At 29.9% G+C, this 19,520-nt stretch overlaps 5 protein-coding genes and 1 non-coding gene across 12 annotated transcripts; 3 read left to right on the plus strand and 3 right to left on the minus strand.

The window, feature by feature from the left end:
• Positions 1 to 158: 158 nt before the first annotated feature.
• LOC140664690 (uncharacterized) lies at positions 159 to 1,643 on the minus strand. The gene is made up of 3 exons (XM_072890048.1): positions 1,369 to 1,643; positions 694 to 944; positions 159 to 577 (listed from the first exon to the last, which is right to left on the minus strand). Exons 1-3 carry the CDS (start codon positions 1,641 to 1,643, stop codon positions 159 to 161), a joined length of 945 nt encoding a protein of 314 aa, XP_072746149.1.
• A 2,217-nt stretch (positions 1,644 to 3,860) lies between these two features.
• On the plus strand, positions 3,861 to 5,133 carry Rpl24 (ribosomal protein L24). The gene is made up of 5 exons (XM_072891520.1): positions 3,861 to 3,975; positions 4,105 to 4,180; positions 4,332 to 4,417; positions 4,490 to 4,651; positions 4,958 to 5,133. The coding sequence occupies exons 1-5, from the start codon at positions 3,971 to 3,973 to the stop codon at positions 5,091 to 5,093; spliced, it is 465 nt and encodes a 154-aa protein (XP_072747621.1). The 5' UTR covers positions 3,861 to 3,970; the 3' UTR covers positions 5,094 to 5,133.
• On the plus strand, positions 4,771 to 4,901 carry LOC140665504 (small nucleolar RNA SNORA79). Its single transcript, XR_012046619.1, has one exon. It is a non-coding gene; the product is annotated as a small nucleolar RNA SNORA79 (small nucleolar RNA).
• A 110-nt stretch (positions 5,134 to 5,243) lies between the features above and the next one.
• On the minus strand, positions 5,244 to 10,071 carry Had1 (beta Hydroxy acid dehydrogenase 1). Of its 2 annotated transcripts, none has more exons than XM_072891518.1 (7): positions 9,930 to 10,071; positions 7,980 to 8,037; positions 6,778 to 6,965; positions 6,426 to 6,634; positions 5,912 to 6,069; positions 5,679 to 5,821; positions 5,244 to 5,588 (listed from the first exon to the last, which is right to left on the minus strand). In XM_072891518.1, the coding sequence occupies exons 2-7, from the start codon at positions 8,015 to 8,017 to the stop codon at positions 5,377 to 5,379; spliced, it is 948 nt and encodes a 315-aa protein (XP_072747619.1). In that variant the 5' UTR covers positions 8,018 to 8,037; positions 9,930 to 10,071; the 3' UTR covers positions 5,244 to 5,376. The 2 variants fall into 2 exon arrangements, with proteins under 2 accessions (XP_072747619.1, XP_072747618.1); XM_072891517.1 differs by lacking the exon at positions 9,930 to 10,071 and adding an exon at positions 9,781 to 9,916.
• On the plus strand, positions 9,574 to 15,175 carry Rel (nuclear factor NF-kappa-B family member relish). Of its 4 annotated transcripts, none has more exons than XM_072891505.1 (18): positions 9,574 to 9,723; positions 10,649 to 10,789; positions 10,885 to 11,039; positions 11,154 to 11,314; positions 11,424 to 11,562; positions 11,672 to 11,813; positions 11,937 to 12,041; positions 12,239 to 12,350; positions 12,414 to 12,541; positions 12,649 to 12,861; positions 12,953 to 13,020; positions 13,116 to 13,358; positions 13,446 to 13,569; positions 13,722 to 13,966; positions 14,046 to 14,201; positions 14,367 to 14,471; positions 14,559 to 14,798; positions 14,914 to 15,175. In XM_072891505.1, the coding sequence occupies exons 2-18, from the start codon at positions 10,708 to 10,710 to the stop codon at positions 15,037 to 15,039; spliced, it is 2,544 nt and encodes an 847-aa protein (XP_072747606.1). In that variant the 5' UTR covers positions 9,574 to 9,723; positions 10,649 to 10,707; the 3' UTR covers positions 15,040 to 15,175. The 4 variants fall into 4 exon arrangements, with proteins under 4 accessions (XP_072747606.1, XP_072747603.1, XP_072747604.1 ...); XM_072891502.1 differs by lacking the exon at positions 9,574 to 9,723 and adding an exon at positions 9,882 to 10,017; XM_072891503.1 differs by lacking the exon at positions 9,574 to 9,723 and adding an exon at positions 9,989 to 10,124.
• A 107-nt stretch (positions 15,176 to 15,282) lies between these two features.
• On the minus strand, positions 15,283 to 19,511 carry LOC140665409 (FAD-dependent oxidoreductase domain-containing protein 1). 3 transcript variants are annotated; one of them, XM_072891514.1, is made up of 8 exons: positions 19,371 to 19,511; positions 17,966 to 18,079; positions 17,149 to 17,451; positions 16,528 to 17,028; positions 16,167 to 16,312; positions 15,991 to 16,077; positions 15,692 to 15,845; positions 15,283 to 15,537 (listed from the first exon to the last, which is right to left on the minus strand). In XM_072891514.1, the coding sequence occupies exons 2-8, from the start codon at positions 18,053 to 18,055 to the stop codon at positions 15,283 to 15,285; spliced, it is 1,536 nt and encodes a 511-aa protein (XP_072747615.1). In that variant the 5' UTR covers positions 18,056 to 18,079; positions 19,371 to 19,511. The 3 variants fall into 3 exon arrangements, with proteins under 3 accessions (XP_072747615.1, XP_072747614.1, XP_072747613.1); XM_072891513.1 differs by lacking the exon at positions 19,371 to 19,511 and adding an exon at positions 18,388 to 18,406; XM_072891512.1 differs by lacking the exon at positions 19,371 to 19,511 and adding an exon at positions 18,205 to 18,339.
• Between the last annotated feature and the right edge of the window lie 9 nt (positions 19,512 to 19,520).

The following is a 19,520-nucleotide window of genomic DNA, read 5'->3' on the forward strand; positions in this document are numbered from 1 at the left end:
AATTCGTATTACATAAAGTTTGCTTCTACGTTTATTTCTTGCATTATCGATCCATCTTGCATCTGAGCATCAATGTCTGAATCGACAAGAAAAAGAAAGAAAAATAATAGATTTACTCTATGCTCCATGAAACATCGAATAGAAATGTCCGATTTTTTTTAATCCTCTTCCTTTCTGTTCAGTTTGTAAGTAAACAGCAGCATTCTAAGTCTGGCCTCTTCCTTGCGATAATGAGCCTCCTCTAACTTGATTTTCGCTTCCTCCTTCAGCATAGCGGCAATATCGACTTTTATCTGCGCCTCTGAAAGTGCAAGCATGTGCAATTCGTCTTCTCGTTGCGCCGACTTTCTCTTGCAATTCTGTTCCTGCATAACGGAGGGTAAGACTAAAGTTTGCGAAGCAGTCAACTCTGAACTTTCATGACTCTTCTCAACGTCGTTCTCTGTTGATTGATCGACTACGGGCGAATCCGCGTTTCTTTTCACAAACTTCTCATAATAATCACCCATCGAATTATGGAGCGACGCAATGGCGTCGCATTTGTTCCCATTGACAATTTGTCTGAATGCATCGTCAACTATGTAAAATCAAATTTAATAAGCAAATTTTCTCTCTATGAGTTTTTTAAATTTTATAATTAATATTTGTTTGCTCGATATAATTATATGCGAGAAAAAAAAAAAAATACTTTACAACCTAAATCTCTGCAATGATCCGCGTCCTTTCGCAAGCAGCTTAGATTCTGAGGTCTGGCAGTGCAAACGCTCTGCAACGTAAACGGTTCCGAATCTTTCGGCTCGAATACCACGTTCGGTGGTAATCCGACAGTTCCGGTGGACGTTGGCGTTTCCGACGTATTTTGGCCACAAGTTATACTTTCCCAACATTGATTCTTTACTCGTTTCTCATCTCTCGTCGATTCACAAACCGCTTTTGTATTATCACTAAAAGATTGAGAGATTTAACATTTAGATTTATTTTACTTCTCTACACACTTTTCTATTTTTCTACTTTACATCAATTTTTCATAAAATTACATTTCGTAAGGGTTATTACGTTTTATAATTTATAATAAAATATTATACATAAAAATTAAATGTAAAATATTATAGTATGCACTACTATAATAATTATATAATAACAATAGTATTATACTTAATTCTTTGACAAGAAATTGAGAAATTTTTCTCAAACGAGAATTTATTCAAAACTATATCTTCCGTAATATTCTCTGATTGTTAATATTCAAAACATCTCTAAGCAAATCCCGATACAAAATTCCATTTAATTCTATTCATGTTTATTAACTAATTGTTAAATTTCAGATTCGACTTTACGAATATATGTTTTTATTCAAAGTTAATTTACCGGGATTTTTTCTCCTCGCGATTGCGCTTGCAAGCCTTCATATTCTCCCAGCAACGTCTAAGTTGTACCGCGGAACGTACACCCTGTGGTCCGACTATCCAGTTATATTCTTCGGCGATCTGCGACCACGCAGACTTCCGCTTGCATATGGAAATCGGATCTGACTTCCTGCTCTCGATGATCTCGAGATGATGTTTATTAATTAGCGATATCAGAATTTTCCGCTCTTCGAAACTGTATGTCTTGCGGGTACCCTTGAAAGACGCGGATGCCATTTTATCAGGATAAAACAACACGAGCTTTCGATTGTTTCGCTTTTGAAACATTCCCCTTATTAAACCTAATTCAGACTCAAGGCTGGGAAGTAACGCGTTATATGTAACGTCGTTACCGTTACAGTTACTTTTTTTTGGTAACAAAGTGATAACGGCGTTACTATTTTTTTTTAGTAACGGTAACGAATTTAACAGTTACTTATCTGGAACCTATTTCCTATTTATAACATATTATATTTTCTATTTTCGTATATTCAATCTTCAATTATTAACAGATATTCATATTATAAATTTAAAATTATTATATTAAAGGTTACAAACAAAATTATGAGAATACAAAAAATATATTCCGTATTTGACTATATTTATAAATTTAATGCAAACCAAAATTTTTTTATCTATACTTTGAGTGTTTTAAAATTTTTTCTTTATTATTTATGTTTTTACAAATTTAAAATAAATTTTTTTAAATTTATTGATATTTTAATTATTAATTTTTTTAAATAAAATATATTACAAAGATATATTTTTTATTTAATTTCTGATCTCGTTTTAATATTAAAAAAGTAACGAATAGTTACTTTTTAAGTAACGATAACGATAACTAGTTATACTTTTGATAATAAGTAACGAATAACGGTAACTAGTTACTCGATAACGAGTAATGGTAATTATAGTTATTTTTTAAAAGACTGGGGGTAGATTTCTTCTCTGCGGTGACTTCAACGCGAAGTCTTCCCTCTGGGGCTCTAGAGCACATAATAGAAGAGACCTACTGCTGAAGGAAACGACTGGGCCGCTGAAATGGACTTGCAAATCACGAACATAATTAAAATGAGGGACGAAACTGAGTTTACTGTCTAAAATTATCCCCAGATATTTCATTCCGGAGTGATCTCATTGGGATCACAATAGGAAGGACCTAAGGGACGTCATCAGTGGGAATCTCTCACTGGTGAACGTCGTTTCGAGGATGTTGGACTCTCCGGAAGGATGGTCGGCCGTAGTCGCGTTCTCGGAACAGGTCCAGAAGTTTAAGGAAGAAGAGGAACGAATTAGAGAAGGAATTCTCTTAAGAAGATCCCCATCTCTTAGTAGGAAAGACCTGGACGAATGATCGGACCAAACAGAGAGTATATTTGAATGGGCGCCACGATTGGGACCGCTTGTATTCCGGTCATATTGCGCAAGTGTCCCCGGGACACGAGCATCGGCCAGCTGTCGGTCTTTTGGTAGGGTGGGAAACTGCTATATATATATTATGTAAATAGATATATAAAGATTAAATCATGTAATTGTTTATATTTTAAGATAAATTAATACTAATATTATTAAATATTATTAAATATTTTACAGATTTCCTTTACGAGATAAAAAGAGACTCGCAAAATAGGTGTCTATCAGACATTTATGAAAAATTTAAATATAATTGTAAACATGGTTATTACATTTTGAATAAAATATGACTTTTTATATTTATAAATTATTTTATTTCTTGATGTTCTATCATATAATTATGATATTGATTATTTGTATTATACATTATTTTATTGTCATTTTAGATCAGGCATGTCAAACACGCGGCCCGCCGAGACTTCTTGAAAATTTTTTGAAAAAAATATTAATTAATTATTTTGAAGTAAATTTTATTTTTATTTGTATGCACTTTAGTTTAAATTTTGCATTTCAGTAATTTTTAATTTAGTGCTTGAAAAATGTAGAATATTTTTTATTATAGTTTCTATTTTTTTTTCTTTTTATAAAAAATCGTAAAAGATTTTTAGTTTAAAAAATAATAAAATATAAAACGACTATGTATATGTATATAATAGTATAATGTATAATCTACAATACATTGAATCTAATAAATATATAATACAATAATTATAAAAATCATATTTTATTTATTTTTTGAACATTGAAAACATGCGGTCCTCAACTTAATACAAAATAGATCATGTGGCCCGTAATATCATACGAGTTTGACATGCCTGTTTTAGATCATTGAATTGAAAAAAGGATAGAAAATCCTGATTCGTGTTATCTTTGTCTAGACGGCAATGGCGGCCTGGCATTGGATATAGTTTAATATAAAGTCACTAGATTTAAATAATAATAATAATTTTTTGTAAATCTAGTGACTTTAGTTTAATGCGAAAAACGGCGCCCTCTCTCAGAGGGCATCTTCTACTTATAGTTTCATGAAAATTCGATTGACGAGAGCGATGAGAGCGCACTCTAACTCTACTCTTCTCTACTCTTTCAATGTCGCAAGACGGGAGACGCTCGGCCATTTTTATTGAGGCTTTCCTTCGTATTATATCAAAATGAAGTAAGTTAGAATTATTCATGCGAAATATATATCCAACGTTTTCGATGCAATCTCGTTCTATTTACAGCGAAAACATGGTGCATCGCGTGAATGCAATGTCAGTGATTAATGTACTTTCAATCTTTACAGGATCGGTCTCTGTGCATACAGCGGATACAAAATATATCCGGGCCATGGCAAGACCATGGTCAAAGTTGACGGAAAGGTGAGTGATTGCTGGAATAACCATAAGATAATTATATTAATTTGTAACTTGATTATCGACAAATTTTTGAAAAAAAAAAAAAAAAAAAAAAACTGCCGTAACTTGTCACCGCACATGTTAAACATAACCTTCGTTTCCTTCGCGTTTTCAGACCTTCACTTTCCTCAACTCAAAATGCGAGTCTGCACACTTAATGAGGCGTAATCCTAGGAAAGTGACATGGACTGTCCTATATAGGTATAAATATTTTTTATTTTTGAGCAAACGTAATTTTTTTGTATTTTTTATTAAATTTAATATATTTGTCAGACGTAAACACAAAAAGGGACAGGAAGAGGAACAGACCAAGAAGAGGACGAGGCGTGCTCAAAAATTCCAGCGTGCTATTGTGGGTGCCTCTCTCACAGATATTTTGGCCAAACGTAACATGAAACCAGAAATTCGTAAGGCTCAGAGAGAACAAGCAATCAAGTATGTATTCTTTTAATTATATTTAATTAATATTAACAAATTGTCTAGAAAAATTACTTAAAAGTGATAAAATTAAATGTTATTAAACATATTTTACTTGAAGATAAATAATTTGCAATAGACATCTGTTCCTCTGATAAAGCTTCTTATACTGTATCAGATTTCAGATAGTCTTAGATTAAAAGTGGGCTGCTTCACCCAGGACTGTATTTTTTGTTACATTGTCTGGCTTTTGCGGGTTCATACAATTAATATAATATTATGTAATGTTTTACAATAATAATGTTGCTGGTTACTTATTTTCAGGGCAGCAAAGGAACAGAAAAGAGCAGCAAAAGCGACGAAGAAGGCTGTTGCTCCTCCGAAAGCAAAACAAGTAGCTAAACAGAAAGTAGCTAAGGTGACACAAAAAGCTGCACCTCGCGTTGGAGGAAAACGTTAAAAATCTGTAACTATATATAAATAAAGTAAAATAATTCCTATTTTATTTGATTTTTTAAATATAGATAATTAAAATTAATAAGTAAAATTCCAAAACATGGAGATGATATACGCGAATTTGGAATGACAGGTATAATTTATTGCAATTGCATATGTATAATTTGCCCAGTTAAGATAATATTTATTTTATATATATAGAACTTTTTTTATAAACGATATTTTACAATATTAGTATATTAATTGCATATTGAAATATTTAATAAGTATCCTTTTATTGTTAGATTTTATTCATTTAATTCTTTCTTGAGTATAGATAATTTTGTCAATGCGGTGTCGCGCCACGCTCGTCGTTCCTGTAATTTATCGAGTGGGCACATCTCGTTCAATTCGTTGCTGATTTTCTCCGCCATCTCACCCACAAATTTTGGTACTGGTCCAAAAGTCATACTCACATCATAGATCGATTTATTATATGTCTCACAGTATTTCTTCATTCCTATAAAGCAATATATTGCATTTTGTTCGTTTCTTTTTTATAGTATAGGTAAGGGACTTAATTCATTTTGTACCTGAATGATTAGCTTACCTTCAGCATTCAAATGCGCAGCCTCAAAAGCACCAAGGAAAGCATAACGCAATCCAAGACCTTCGCTCATCACTGCATCAACATCCTTTGCACTTAACACTCCATCAGCCACTAATCTCCAGGCTTCGTTTAAAATCGCATATCTATTGATATGATTATTTTAAATGTCAAGAATTAAGTGATAATGACTGTCCAAGATGTTTTTGTATAGGTAACAATATCCAATTACGTACTGTATTCTGTTGAGTGCAAAACCATCAATCTCCCTGCTTAAGACAACAGGTTTTTGGCCAATTTCGGTCATAATAGCCTTCGTTTTTTCGGGAATATCAGGACGCGTCCACGGGGCTGGCACTATCTCCACCAGTGGCACATAGTAGGGGGGATTCACCTGTATGTTTTTGCAATATAATAATCATCTATACAATAAACTTATGACAATTTATATACATAAATAATTTTTTTTTCTATTTTTAATGACTTATCTAATTTCATTAGTTAAGTCATTAATGTCTCTAATAATTTATTTAAAGTCAGAAAATTATATTTTAAAACATTTAACATTTGTTCAGTAAAAATAAGTATTTGTATCAGATTTCTGATTTAATATAATCTTTTTTTAAAATCCTGTACACATTTTATAACTAATAAATATGTAATTTCTTGTACATAAACATTTCATTAATTGAGTTTGTATAATAGAGATTTACCAAACGGAATCTCGATATTTGCAACAAAAATACGTACAGGGTGAGAAACTATGATCTGTTCACGGTGTTTCAGCTTCTCGCTGAAAAGAGACGGACGGAACGTAGATGTCGAAGAGGACAAGATCACTTTGTCGTCGACAACCTTGTCGAGATCGTTATAGAGTTTCGTTTTTAACGAAAGATTTTCTGGCACACATTCCTGGACCAATTTTGCATCCTTCACAGTCTCCACCAGATCGGAAGATCCTATAATAGAATTTCCGATTAAGTTTTCCGAACGCTGTGCTACCATATCAAAGATGCTGTGTTTTCAATATGGTTCATTGTAATTTATGTTCACGGCTAAAACAATTACTGTGATAGGAAGTTATGAGACAAAAAAAATAAACCTTTTATCAGTTGAAATTGTTGGTCCGCCGTCAATGTACCCCGGAGAAGACCGTCAGCTTCAAGGCGTTTCAACTGTTGGTGGATATCTTCCAACGCGTTCCTAATTTGATCCTCGACAATGTCGTAGATGGTCACCTGATATCCTACGCTAGCAAAAAGCATCGCCCAGCTGCGTCCGATTAACCCACTATAAATATTAAAATAAAGGTAATTGATTAATTTTGCGAAAAAACATTCTAATATTAAGTTTTAATTAATCTTTATATGTATTTTTCAACACTGATTATAATATTATTTATTTGTTATAAAACAAATGGGCTATTAAAACTTATCATAACATAATAATCACAAGATAATTACGTCATTCTGTATCAGTTGTAATTTCAAAAAATATTGTTTGCATCGCGTGTATTATCTTATCTTGGTTTCATAACTTACTAAAAAGAGTGCAGTTATTTGAAAATTATTTGAATATTATTCTTCTCACGAAAGATCGTAATTTACAGAAACTTGAAAAGATTAAAGATTTATTATAACTTAATTAATCAATAAAAACATGATGTGATAATTGATTATAATATTATATTTTAATGTTATATAATTAGTGCTGGAACAAATAATAACTTATAATAATTATGAGTACCTAACTAAAATTGAAAAAAAAATAAACTATAAAATATAATTCATTTTTTATATCTCTTTCTTAAATACTGTTATATCATTTTGATTTATCATTATGTTTATCTCATTTCTCGTGACTTGCGTTATAGAAAAAAAATTATAGATTTTTTCCAAGTTAACGATAGTCATGAAGGTTGATTGTAGAATCGTTACAAATATGCATTTTGTATCTTCAATATTTTATGCATGATATTATTTTAATACCAATCTATATATCAGCAACTATTTTGATCATTGCTAATGATAATTTAAAGACAATTTGAAAAAAGAATTGAGTAAAATCAAGAAAAATTATGAATACGAAAATCAACTTTCTATATGTGAAAACTGATACAACAATTTAACAATATTATTATAAAACATCATATGCTTATTAGCAATAGAAACACAAGTAAAAAAATAGTACTAATTCGTGAGCATCCATGATTGCTCGTTACAATTAAAAGCAGGAATGGATATTAATTAGCTTAATTATGAATATAATACTTGCAGTTATGCTAATTACAATTGATTACTTTACCTGCCAATTATCCCGATCTTTTCATTTTTAGTCGACATTGCTACCTTGGATTGGATGTCTGTAAAGAAAGTATTTCTATAAACTATATAATGAATGTAGTTTAACGTTTCAAGAACGTAATCCGTCGAAGGTGTGATATATATATAGTCACATTATCAGTCCCCTCCACGTATCTTAACAATATAATTTTACGAGAGTGTAACGGACTGAAAGCACTAACGGCATTCACTAACGACATCTTGAAATATTGTTATCTTGCTAAAACATACATAACAAGCTATAAATAAGCGCCTAAAAACGAAAGGCGTCTATTTTGTAAAAAAATTAATTAATTATGGATTGCATTAATTTTGGATCTGAATTCTTTAATTTCTAAAATAAAGCATTTCGATTAGTCTAAAATTACATATAATTCTACAATTACATATAATTTATGTAATTATTTATAATCTCTATATTTTTTAATGATATTTATATGTATACAATTATTTATGGTCTCCATATATTTTTTATGATTGTAATATAATTTTCAGGAAAATACTACTTAAAAAAATTGTAAGGATCGGAAATATTGTATAATAGCGTAAGTGACAAACTTTTAGAAAATTTTCAGTTATTAAAAATGTTCGCGATATTTATCTCGTAATTATTATATGCACAATATAATCAATATATAAAATTAAGTTAGAAAAATGGCGAGTAAGAGCAAACGCTTAATTAGTACGGAAAAATTTTTATTCTAAGTAACAAATTATTAGTCATTATATAGTCATTACTATTCATAGATTAGAGTATAATCATGATTTTAATTGGGAAGGCGTTAAAATTTTGGATAGAGAGAAAGTTTTTATAACAAAAGATTGACCTCAGAAATGATAATCATAAAAAGACAAATAAACAAATTTGCAAACAAACACCGAATGCATTAACTAGCGAAATTTTAATTTTATATATATTATTAAACCTCTATTCTTTAATAAAATCTTTATATGATAATTTTTACATTAAAAGCAGTCTGTAGAAAAATTGCTATGTATAATTCCATCTGCACAATCGTATCAATTGTACTAATATTGACTTTTATTAATCAGAATTAAATCCGAGTACTCTGCAGAACCAGGGCCGTCAAAACAAGTAACCAGTATCTGTATTTTTTTCACTTTGATTATATAGTTATCTTTCGTTTTTTAATGAAAAATTCTAAATAATTTCCGAATAGTTTGAATTTATAATGTAATTATAAAATATCGTCTGCAATTTTCTTGGTTTTTCTCTAAAATAGAAGTGGAAAAGTAAAAAGCAAAATATGTGATTGCACTATATCACATCTTGACAAAAAAAATAACTATCCATAAAAGAAGAAAATTAATATTAATTAATTATAATAGATCTCATATTAGTAAATCCGAAATATGCTATTCAATACACACATATAGAACATTCATTACATTATATTTTTTTACGAAATTTCAAAATCTGGAAAACGTGAAAAAAGGCCTGTGATGATCGCAATAGATTAAAAATACGATCAAAATATCGCATGGAATAGGGGGTCTGAAATTATGGGAAATTCCAGTATATGCGTTTCGCTCACATGACACAACACGCGTCAGGGAAATCCTGATACACGCTGATTGGTCATTGCGCCTTATCCATACCCGGGGAAGAACCCGTACCTAGTCATCAAGATCGTGCTTTAGCTGACGCATTAAGAATATTAAAGGCAGTTGATTTCGCGCGTTTGGTGAGTAACGAGCTTTCTGTGACGCACATCGCAATATTATCGGGAACGCGAGGCTACCTGAAATTCCACCTGTCCACCGATCATGACATTCGATCGCACTCGCGATAACACCTGAACGAATTAATTTCCCACTTTGATGCATTTTTCGATTGCGCACTCTTCCAATATCTGTGGGAAATATAATCACCGAGATGCCGGATGCTTACGAGAACTTTAATATGGCGATGCGAAGTATGTTGACGACCAGCGGTATCTTGGATAATGAGGCGGATCCGTCGTATTTTCCGTTTAATGGTAATGTGAACGTGTATCTTGGTGGCCTTAAATCGATGCGTGGGTTTTGTTTATAATTGTAGCAAAAAAAATTTGGATTATACGACAAACAATTATTATTGTTACATGTAAGTGATTGTGTTATTGTCAATCGCTTGTTTGGACACATTGTGACATTTGTGACACGTGATTGTGTGACGTTTCTCTCTACTGTTGGTTATAAATAAATATTAGTTGTTTACGTGTCACGAGTAGTTAAAATAAATTTCAATGTGTAAAAAATTATATCATAGTTTGTTCAACAGGTGTCATTAGAAAGACATTGGTATAAATCTTTATGTGTTTTTGAATATTTATACAAATATGAGTACTTCACTCGCCTTTCATATTTGATATTTCAATATATTAAATTTTATTTAAAAAAAAATACATATATATTATATTTCTGCATCATTATAACTATTAAAACAATTTTTTTACACACACACACACACACACACACATATATATATATATATATATAAAGTTAACAATGTACATGTTTAGTAATTATTATATATATTATATATATTATATGTATTGCATATACACGAGAGACTTAATTATGGATATCTGGTAGAATATTGACCAAAACTTTATACATTTCTTACAGACTTGACACTGGTGAACAGTACGGGTGGTTTAAGTCCATACAGTGGGTCTCAGGGAAATATGAGTATCACATCACCCGTGTCAACATCTTCATCGCCTATGCATGTCACGGATAATTATATTAATCTTACCAATGCTACAGGTATATATTCTGATTCTAAATTAGTTTGTCTAAGATTTAGCTTGCTAACTTATATTTTGTATTTAAAGAATATATCAAATTTTTTATCTTATTAGTACAAGTACTTGGTGAAGCATACATTAGTATCTTGGTGCAACCAATGGATAAATTTAGATTTCGATACAAATCTGAAATGGTAGGGACACATGGGAGTTTGTTGGGTGCATCAAATGGACGTAGACGGAATAAAAATAATGTACCAACAGTCCAAGTAAGTATAAATGGCATTCTGCACAAACATAATTATCAATCTATTTATATGTATATGAATACTTGAAATTTTCTCTATGCAATATTATTATATACTTATTCTTTATACTTTCAGTTACATAATTTTCTAGATAAAGCAATAATACGATGCTCATTGGTTACGACAGATGAGGACCATACACCACACGCTCATAGATTAGTGAAACGTATGGGTATCATAGACATGGATGATCCGCATGATATAGAAGTTTCACCTGCAAATGATTTTATAGCCGAGTATGTTTATATCTTCTATTCTATTTGTCATCTAAACATTGCAAACACAATTGATCTATTTATTAAGTTATTAATTAGTACATTATACGAGTATATGTTTTTACTTCAGATTCCATAGTATGGGAATAATACATACTGCAAGGAAAAATATTAAAGACGAAATAGTACGAAAAATGCGTGCAGAAATCTTAGAGGAACGCAAGCGTACAAATCTTAATGCTACTATTACCGTTCGTGATGAGGCACAGGTAAATTTTAATATCACTTTGAAATTATTATATAATTAGACTTGTATTTTTATATTTTCTTCCAAAAAATGGTGATTAAATTTTTTGAAAAATTTTATATTAATTACAGATTAAAGTTGACGCAGAGAATCATCAAAAGATTATAAATTTAAATACTGTTACACTTTGTTTTCAAGGATTTATCAAAGATGAATATAATGTCATGAGACCAATCACAGCACCGGTTTATAGCAATCCAATCAATAATCTGAGTAAGTTTATATAATTTATCACATTAAAAATCTTTTTTAGAAACATTTTTCTATTAAAATTTTGAAATTTTTATATGTATTACAAGCGATGAAAATGCTTAATAAGCTGTACTATTTTAATAGAAAGCGCGTTAACTGGAGAGCTCAAAATATGCAGAATTGACAAGTACACCAGCAGTTGTGAAGGTGGAGAAGAAGTGTTCATACTTGTGGAGAAAGTTTCAAAAAGTAAGTTGACAATGATTTGATATTTCTGATATGCTGCACCGTCGCGGTAACGTATATTTTTTTTTTTTTTTATATTTAATGTGCTTTCAACCAGTTTAGTCCAATTATGATTATTTAGGCACTCGCGGTACCGTGTGTATATATATATATATATATATATGACAAAATGTAAAAAATGTATGCACTTCAAATTATAGAAAATATAAAGATAAAATTTTTTGAACTAAACGACGATGACATTGAGATCTGGACTGATTATGGTCGTTTCTCGGAACTAGATGTTCATCATCAATACGCCATGGTATTTCGGTATGTATATTGCATTTGAAATATATTTTATTTTCTTTCATGATTAATTATGTATGTTTCTAGGACTCCACCATACAAAGATCTAAATATTACTTCTCCGAAACAAGTCTTCATACAATTGGAACGACCTTCAGATTCAGATTGTTCAGAACCAATTCAATTTACATATAAGCCTAGCGATCGCATGATGGGTAAGTTAATAATTGTGATATTACATCTCTGCTTTCTATTTTATTTTACTTTTATTTTTTAAACTTTTTTTCTCGATATAATTCTTATTATGATTTTACAATTCCAGGTAGAAAAAGAACGCGAGTCTCTCATTCAAGTAGTGAGGAATTAACACAAATGGCATTTAATTCCCCAGATACGCCGTTAATGAATATACCGCTAACGAATGTGCCTTCAAGCAATGAAAGTACTGACATTTCTAAAGAAATAAAAAAGATGTTAGATGATAGATGTTCTTCTAGTGAGTTTAAGGATTTTGTTGAACACATAAATTTCGATTGTAAGTGTTGAACTATAGCAAAAGATTTATTAATCTCAAGTTACATCTTTAAAAAAATATACATCACATGTTATTAACTTAAATTTTGCAGTTTATGAAAGTTTATTAATACAAAGCGGAGAAGATCAATTAACTTATGATGGAGCATCAAGCAAAAAGGTAAACTTTAATTCCAATATATAGTTTACAAAAAGAAAATTTATAATTGTTATCTTATTGTTGCACTAATATCATTGTGAATTTTGTTTCTACAGGATGATGAAATGTTTGCCAAAAATATTATTGTTAAAATAATAAATAGTATTAAAGCAAATCCAGATAAATCTAAAGATATTATAATAAATATGTTAAAAAACAGAACAACTTATGGTGATTCGCCACTACATTGTGCACTCCGATATGGACAAAAAGATATTATAAAGCGCATCTTAATGTTTATGAGTGTTGTAAAAACAGATGCTGAAGAGTTAGTGAATATTCAAAATAGTTCTGGGAAGGTTAGCTTTTTTTTGGTACTTTCGCTAATATATATCGTTTTAATAATTATAAGAATTATTTTTAATACATTGTATCATGTGCCATAGACTCCATTGCATTATGCTGCTACTCAAGAACGTGCGGAAATTACAAAAGCATTGCTTACGCTTAATGCAGATCCAAATATATCAGATCATTATGGACAAATGCCATTGCACAAAGCTGTTAAATGTATGTACTAATTTAAAAATATTAAATTGTTTATTTTTTAAGAAAAATATGACAAAAATTTGATGAAATATTTCAATAACTTTATAAATAAAAGTAATATCTATATAACAGATAATTTATAATATATCCCTATAATAAAATATTTTTTTTAGTTCCAGAAGCAAAAGCAAGTATTGATATTTTATTGGCTGAAGAAAAAATTAACATTGAAGCAAATACAGACTTAGGCTGGACACCTTTGCAATTAGCTGCTGAGGCAGGCACATATTATGCAGTATGTTCTCTCATTAAAGCCGGTGCAAATGTAAATAATACTGATATGACTTATGGAAGAACAGCTTTACATATAGCAGTTGAAGGAAGTCACAAAAATATAGTGGAATTCTTGTTAAAAAATGTAAAATTTAATATTTATCGAAAATGCATTTTCTTTCCTATATAAAAAAATCATATTATAATACTGCTGATTTTTACAGACCAAAATAGATGTTAACAAAAGAAATTTCAGTGGAAATACAGCATTACATACTGCGGTAGTTACAGCTGGGACGAAAGCGAAAGAAATATGTGAGCTCTTGTTGAAATATGGCGCTGATCCATACATTAGGAATTTTAATCGTGAACCAAGCAATGTATGTTTATAATAATATAAAATATATAAATATGTGTATATAATGGTTTATTACAATTGTATATATATATATATATATATATATAAGTTTATATATACTTACTATTGTTTATATATATACATATATATAGTTACTGAATTATGTGCAACCACATTTTCTTGATAGATTGAAGGAGAACTAGTACGAGACATAAAAACCGAAATGCAGTCAGATGAAAACAAAGAATCGCTCGGGCAATCATCTTTCGACTTAGCTTTAAACAAACCAGATGTATGGGGAAAAAAAAAGATATATTTCATATCTCAGCATTGTGTGTGTACGTTATACATGTATAAAAAATTTGTTTTATAATTGCAGATTTTACAGCTTGTTTCCAATCAATGTGATGCATCGTTAGAAGTAATTAAGTGTAAAGAGGAAAATATTGATGATACTCAAAAAGTTTGGATGGATGCAGTCCAGGAAAAACAATTAGCAGCTATCCTAGATGAGACAAAAGGATGGAAGAAATTAGCTCGTCATTTGAATTTTGAAAATTTATTTAATACCTTTGAAAAGAATTCTAGTTCAACGTTACTCCTCTTGAATTACATTGCTGTAAGATTTTTATTTTATTTGTCATGCGTTTCACGTATTATTCTGTATTCTTCTATGAATGCATTCTTAATGAAATAAGTCATTAAACTACGTATATAATTTCTATTTTTTGTAGCTGCAAACCAATATATCTCTCAGTGAGCTGCAAAATATACTGCAGGAGCTAGGTGAAGAAGATGCTGCTGTATATATGGGACAAGTTTTATCTATACATGAAAATACAAATGTGCTTTTAAAATGAACATTATTGAATCATTTATATGCACGTGTCATGTTATCTTATAATGAAACACTATATTATTGTGATTGTAAATTAAAAATTGTATTAAATGTAGGTTAGAAATACCTTTCATTTATACAATATAAATCTATTATCAGATTTTATATTTTCATATTGTATATATAAATATATATACAGATATAGTACATATATGATACACATTTGAGTAGAAAAGACTATTACTTTTCTATTTCCTGATGAAATTTAAAAGACATTAGCCTCTCTCATCGGCTCAGATTTTAAAAATCTGTTGAAACTTAATTTTGATAAGTCTATAGTTGTAAAACGATTATGAAAGAGCAGTTCTGATATCGCACGTCCTACTGCAGGTGCCTTCTGAATACCATGTCCACTGAAACCGGTCGCTATATATAAATTTTCATGATAAGGATGTCGACCGACAATACCATTTTCGTCAAATGTATTGTACTCATAATATCCAGCCCATGAAGAGTTTACCTAATAAAAGTCAAAATATATATTAAAGATATATAAAAGACAATGTTATTAAAATACATATAAATTATTCATATTTGCGTAAGAATGAAAATATCTTATATAAATTTAGTATCATTTTCCTTTATGTATGTTTACTTGCTATAATGAGAAGTACCTTCAAACTCTCAAATGCTGGTACTCTGTGAGCGAGTATAGGCCATATTTTATTGTCGAAAAATTTATGATCGACATCTAGGTTATCCACTGATGGCTCTTCGTTGAATTCTGGTGATTTTCCAGCGATAAAATTACCTCCGAGACCATCTCGCCTACGAATCATTTCAAATTTATTCCTCTTTCACAAATTGACTCTTTAATAATTTTATTAAAAGATAAATTTATTCAGAGAGATTCATTAAGTATTTGTTTTGCTTCTAATATAACACATTGTAATTTAACAATATTTATTCATACCTGAAATATGCACCACTAGGATCAATCGTTAAAGGTGTGTTTAGACCAGGTCCATTTGGACAATGAAAACAATATACATATCTTTTTCTAAAAAAAAAAAAATTATAGTAATAGATAAAAATAAAATCATAGAATAAAAACCAATTGCGTTACTTGTACATTGTTAAAAAAATTACCTAGGTACCACTGGTAAAGGTACAGATAATAATTCTTCACCTGTTCCAATATCAGCCAATTCAGCTACATCACCGCTAAATGCACCTGCAGCTATTACAACCTTAGAAAATTCTATTTTTCTAATCTCACCATCATTTTTTTTTATCTAATAAAAAACAATATTTATATTCAAAAAATTATGTTAAATTCACAACTGACAAGTTATATAACAATTTATAGACGAACTATAAACAAAAATTGTTCAATTATGAAAATATATATTCTATAATTATATAAAACTTATATATATATATAATTTTTTTTTTTAATATAGAAAACTATTATACAAAATTATATATATAAATATAAATATACACTTACAACTACACTATTTAATCTTTGGGCAGGATTCATTTCCTTGTCAAAAGTTGCTGGAATTTTACTATACTGAAAAGCCTTAACTTCAGCGTTGATGTATTGAGCACCTAAATGACAAGCCTTCCTTTTTAAAGCACACAAAAGGGACCATGGATCGAACCATCCTTCCTTTTCCAATCCGAGACAACCCGCTGCAATCCCGTCAGTATTTAACCAGGGAAACGTGTGCTTTAATTTTTCCTTGGTAAGAATTACATTTTTCGCTCCTAAAGAATTCTGCAGCTTAGAATTTTGGACTAAAGTTTCGGCACCCGCTTCGGTCGCCAAAACTAAGTAACCATAAGGATGAAAATTCAAGTCAATAGGTGCTTCTCCGGGAATACTTAAATGTTCATTAACATTTCGAAGGAATTCTGCACCATACAGGGACATTTGAATATTTTCTTCAAGAGAAAATTGTTGGCGTAAGCCACCAACTGAAAGAGTTGTGGAAGCCTTGGCATACTGAAAAATATAATCAATATGTTAGATATATTTATAAACTCTTAACTATTATCGATTAAAGAAAAAAATAAAAAAATATCTTTTAAGACTAGAAAAAATTTATATAAATTAATATCTTACTGTGGGATCTTTTTCAACTACAATAACATTGAATTCTTTTTTATGAATAGTCTCCTTTAACCAGTAGGCTATCGCACTACCTATCGCACCACCTCCAATAATGAGAACATCACAATGCTCAGGAATTATTTCACGTTCTTTCCAAAGAGCTTCAAAATCTGAAAATTCTCTAGATGACAGATATTTTTTTAATGCCTTCCAATCTCGTTGTACAGTTTTTAATGCTTTTTGTCCAGGAGTAGTGATATCTTCAAATTCTCTATAGTTTTTTCTATCTTGATCATCATCTTTAATCTCTGAACTCTATAAATTTTACATACGTACAAGAACAATTACAAACTATATCAAAATTTATTATATAAATTTATTAATTTAAAAAATTATTATAAACTATATTAAAAAAATAAAGAATCTCTGCTACTTTTCATACATGTTTTGGATTAGTTTTTTAGTTCTTTTTTATTTAAAAGGATTTTCTCTTTCCAAAAGATATATAAATACTTATTCTATTTTATATAAATATAAAAAAATAGTACGACACACAGAGAGATATATAAAAGAAAATTATGTAACTATAAAATATAAAAATAAATAAAATTAAAAAAAAAAAAATAAAAATTATACAAGTGTACAAACAGTAGATTTATAAAGAAATTTATATACATATTAATTATAATTATTATTGCAATAACAATTACATTCATACATATTTTCGTTTCAGAAGGAAACAAAATTTTGATAAAACCACTAGGAAAATAGACTAGCTACATTTAATTCGATTAGGATCTAACCTCTAACTAATGTGTATATATCTCACCTTTTTTCTGGAAGAATTATTGAACTGAATAACCGAACATTGCTTTAGAAGACGGATCTGTTTTTTTCCGCACGTCAAATGTCGCAACATCTTCGTCGATCACAATCTTTGAGTCTGTCAGTGGAGAATGAAAAATGATTTCTTATTAATCTTTTCCTATCTCAGAAAACATAGCATTACTGTTTATCAGTGATAATTAAAAGATAACGATAAATAAAGGAAAAAAACATGTTTATTACAGTTTATATCAATAATCTGTGGATTGAAATTAATACGTCCTTTAATTTCCACGTTATAGAGAGGTTTATTTTTTTGAAATAAATATATAAAAGTCCGAAAGAAAGGGAAAACGAGAAATGTAAACAGTTCAGCTAAATAGTATATAAATAAAATAAAAAAATAATTTTCATAAAAAGTAATACATATAAATAAAAAATATAAAAGTCGAGTAAAAAAGATCAACTTTGATGACAATGTATATCAAGCGATAATCCCTGAGTCGGAGACATAAAACGTTGATTGCATTACCGGCTGTCAATAATCGAAACTTTACATCATCGAAATGTAAAGTTGAATGAAGAGATGGAGCCACGATACGCATTATGAAATTTAATTCTCGCTGAAACTAGATAAGCTTGTAAGGTTAAAAGTTTATCTTTTGTCGCGTATGTGTATTTTATGTTCAATAAAAAAAAAAAAAATAGAAAAGTGCTTAATTTTCCGAAAAATCGGAGGATCAGCGTTGTGTATCTACTTCAAGGACTTTGAATTTTGCGGAGACAAGCGAATATCTTACTTGAGTTATTTGAAATGCGATATTTTGCATGAATTGCTTATAAACTGTTTTTTTGCATAGTTGTTAGTTGGTTAATTAAAATCAAAATGGCTCACAGACATATGATGCATTTGCGGATTACAAACTTGTGAAACAAATTAGAATTTTTTACATATAATTGAAGATTATCGGCTTATTAACTGCTGTCATTCTCTACAGATTTCATTCTTGAGAAATAGATATCGAAAATTTGATTTCTTTAATTACACGCACATAGCACACACACACACGCACACGCACACGCACACACGTACACACGTATAATCTGAAAGATAGATTAGCTTATTTTTTCTTTTCGAAAAATCAAATTGATTTTCAAAAAGATATGGTTTTCTCATCATTTTTGTAAATTAATTTTACGAAAAAAGATGCTACTTTTTTATACATAAATACAATATTAAAAACATTTTGTGTGATGCACTTTTTGACAAATGCATTCCATTGAGGGCAATAATACATACATATATATATATACATGGGTGCAAAAGGGAGAGATTGCATGTACAGTGTATTTATAAAAGAATGTTAATGATGATGTTTTGATATCATATGCAAGAAGAGTACACACACGTCCTTTATATGTATATCGTGTTGGGGGCTTGTCCAGGCACCCGGCGCCCCGATATGACGATGGACCGCCTCCCCTCCTTGGGCTATCCTCCGTTACCACGACGAGGCAACTCCGCTATCTATCCAGAAAGAGGATCCAATAAGAGCGAT

The sequence above is a fragment of the Anoplolepis gracilipes genome, chromosome 4 (genome assembly GCF_047496725.1).
Source record: "Anoplolepis gracilipes chromosome 4, ASM4749672v1, whole genome shotgun sequence".
In the NCBI taxonomy this organism is placed as follows: Eukaryota; Metazoa; Arthropoda; class Insecta; order Hymenoptera; family Formicidae; genus Anoplolepis; species Anoplolepis gracilipes.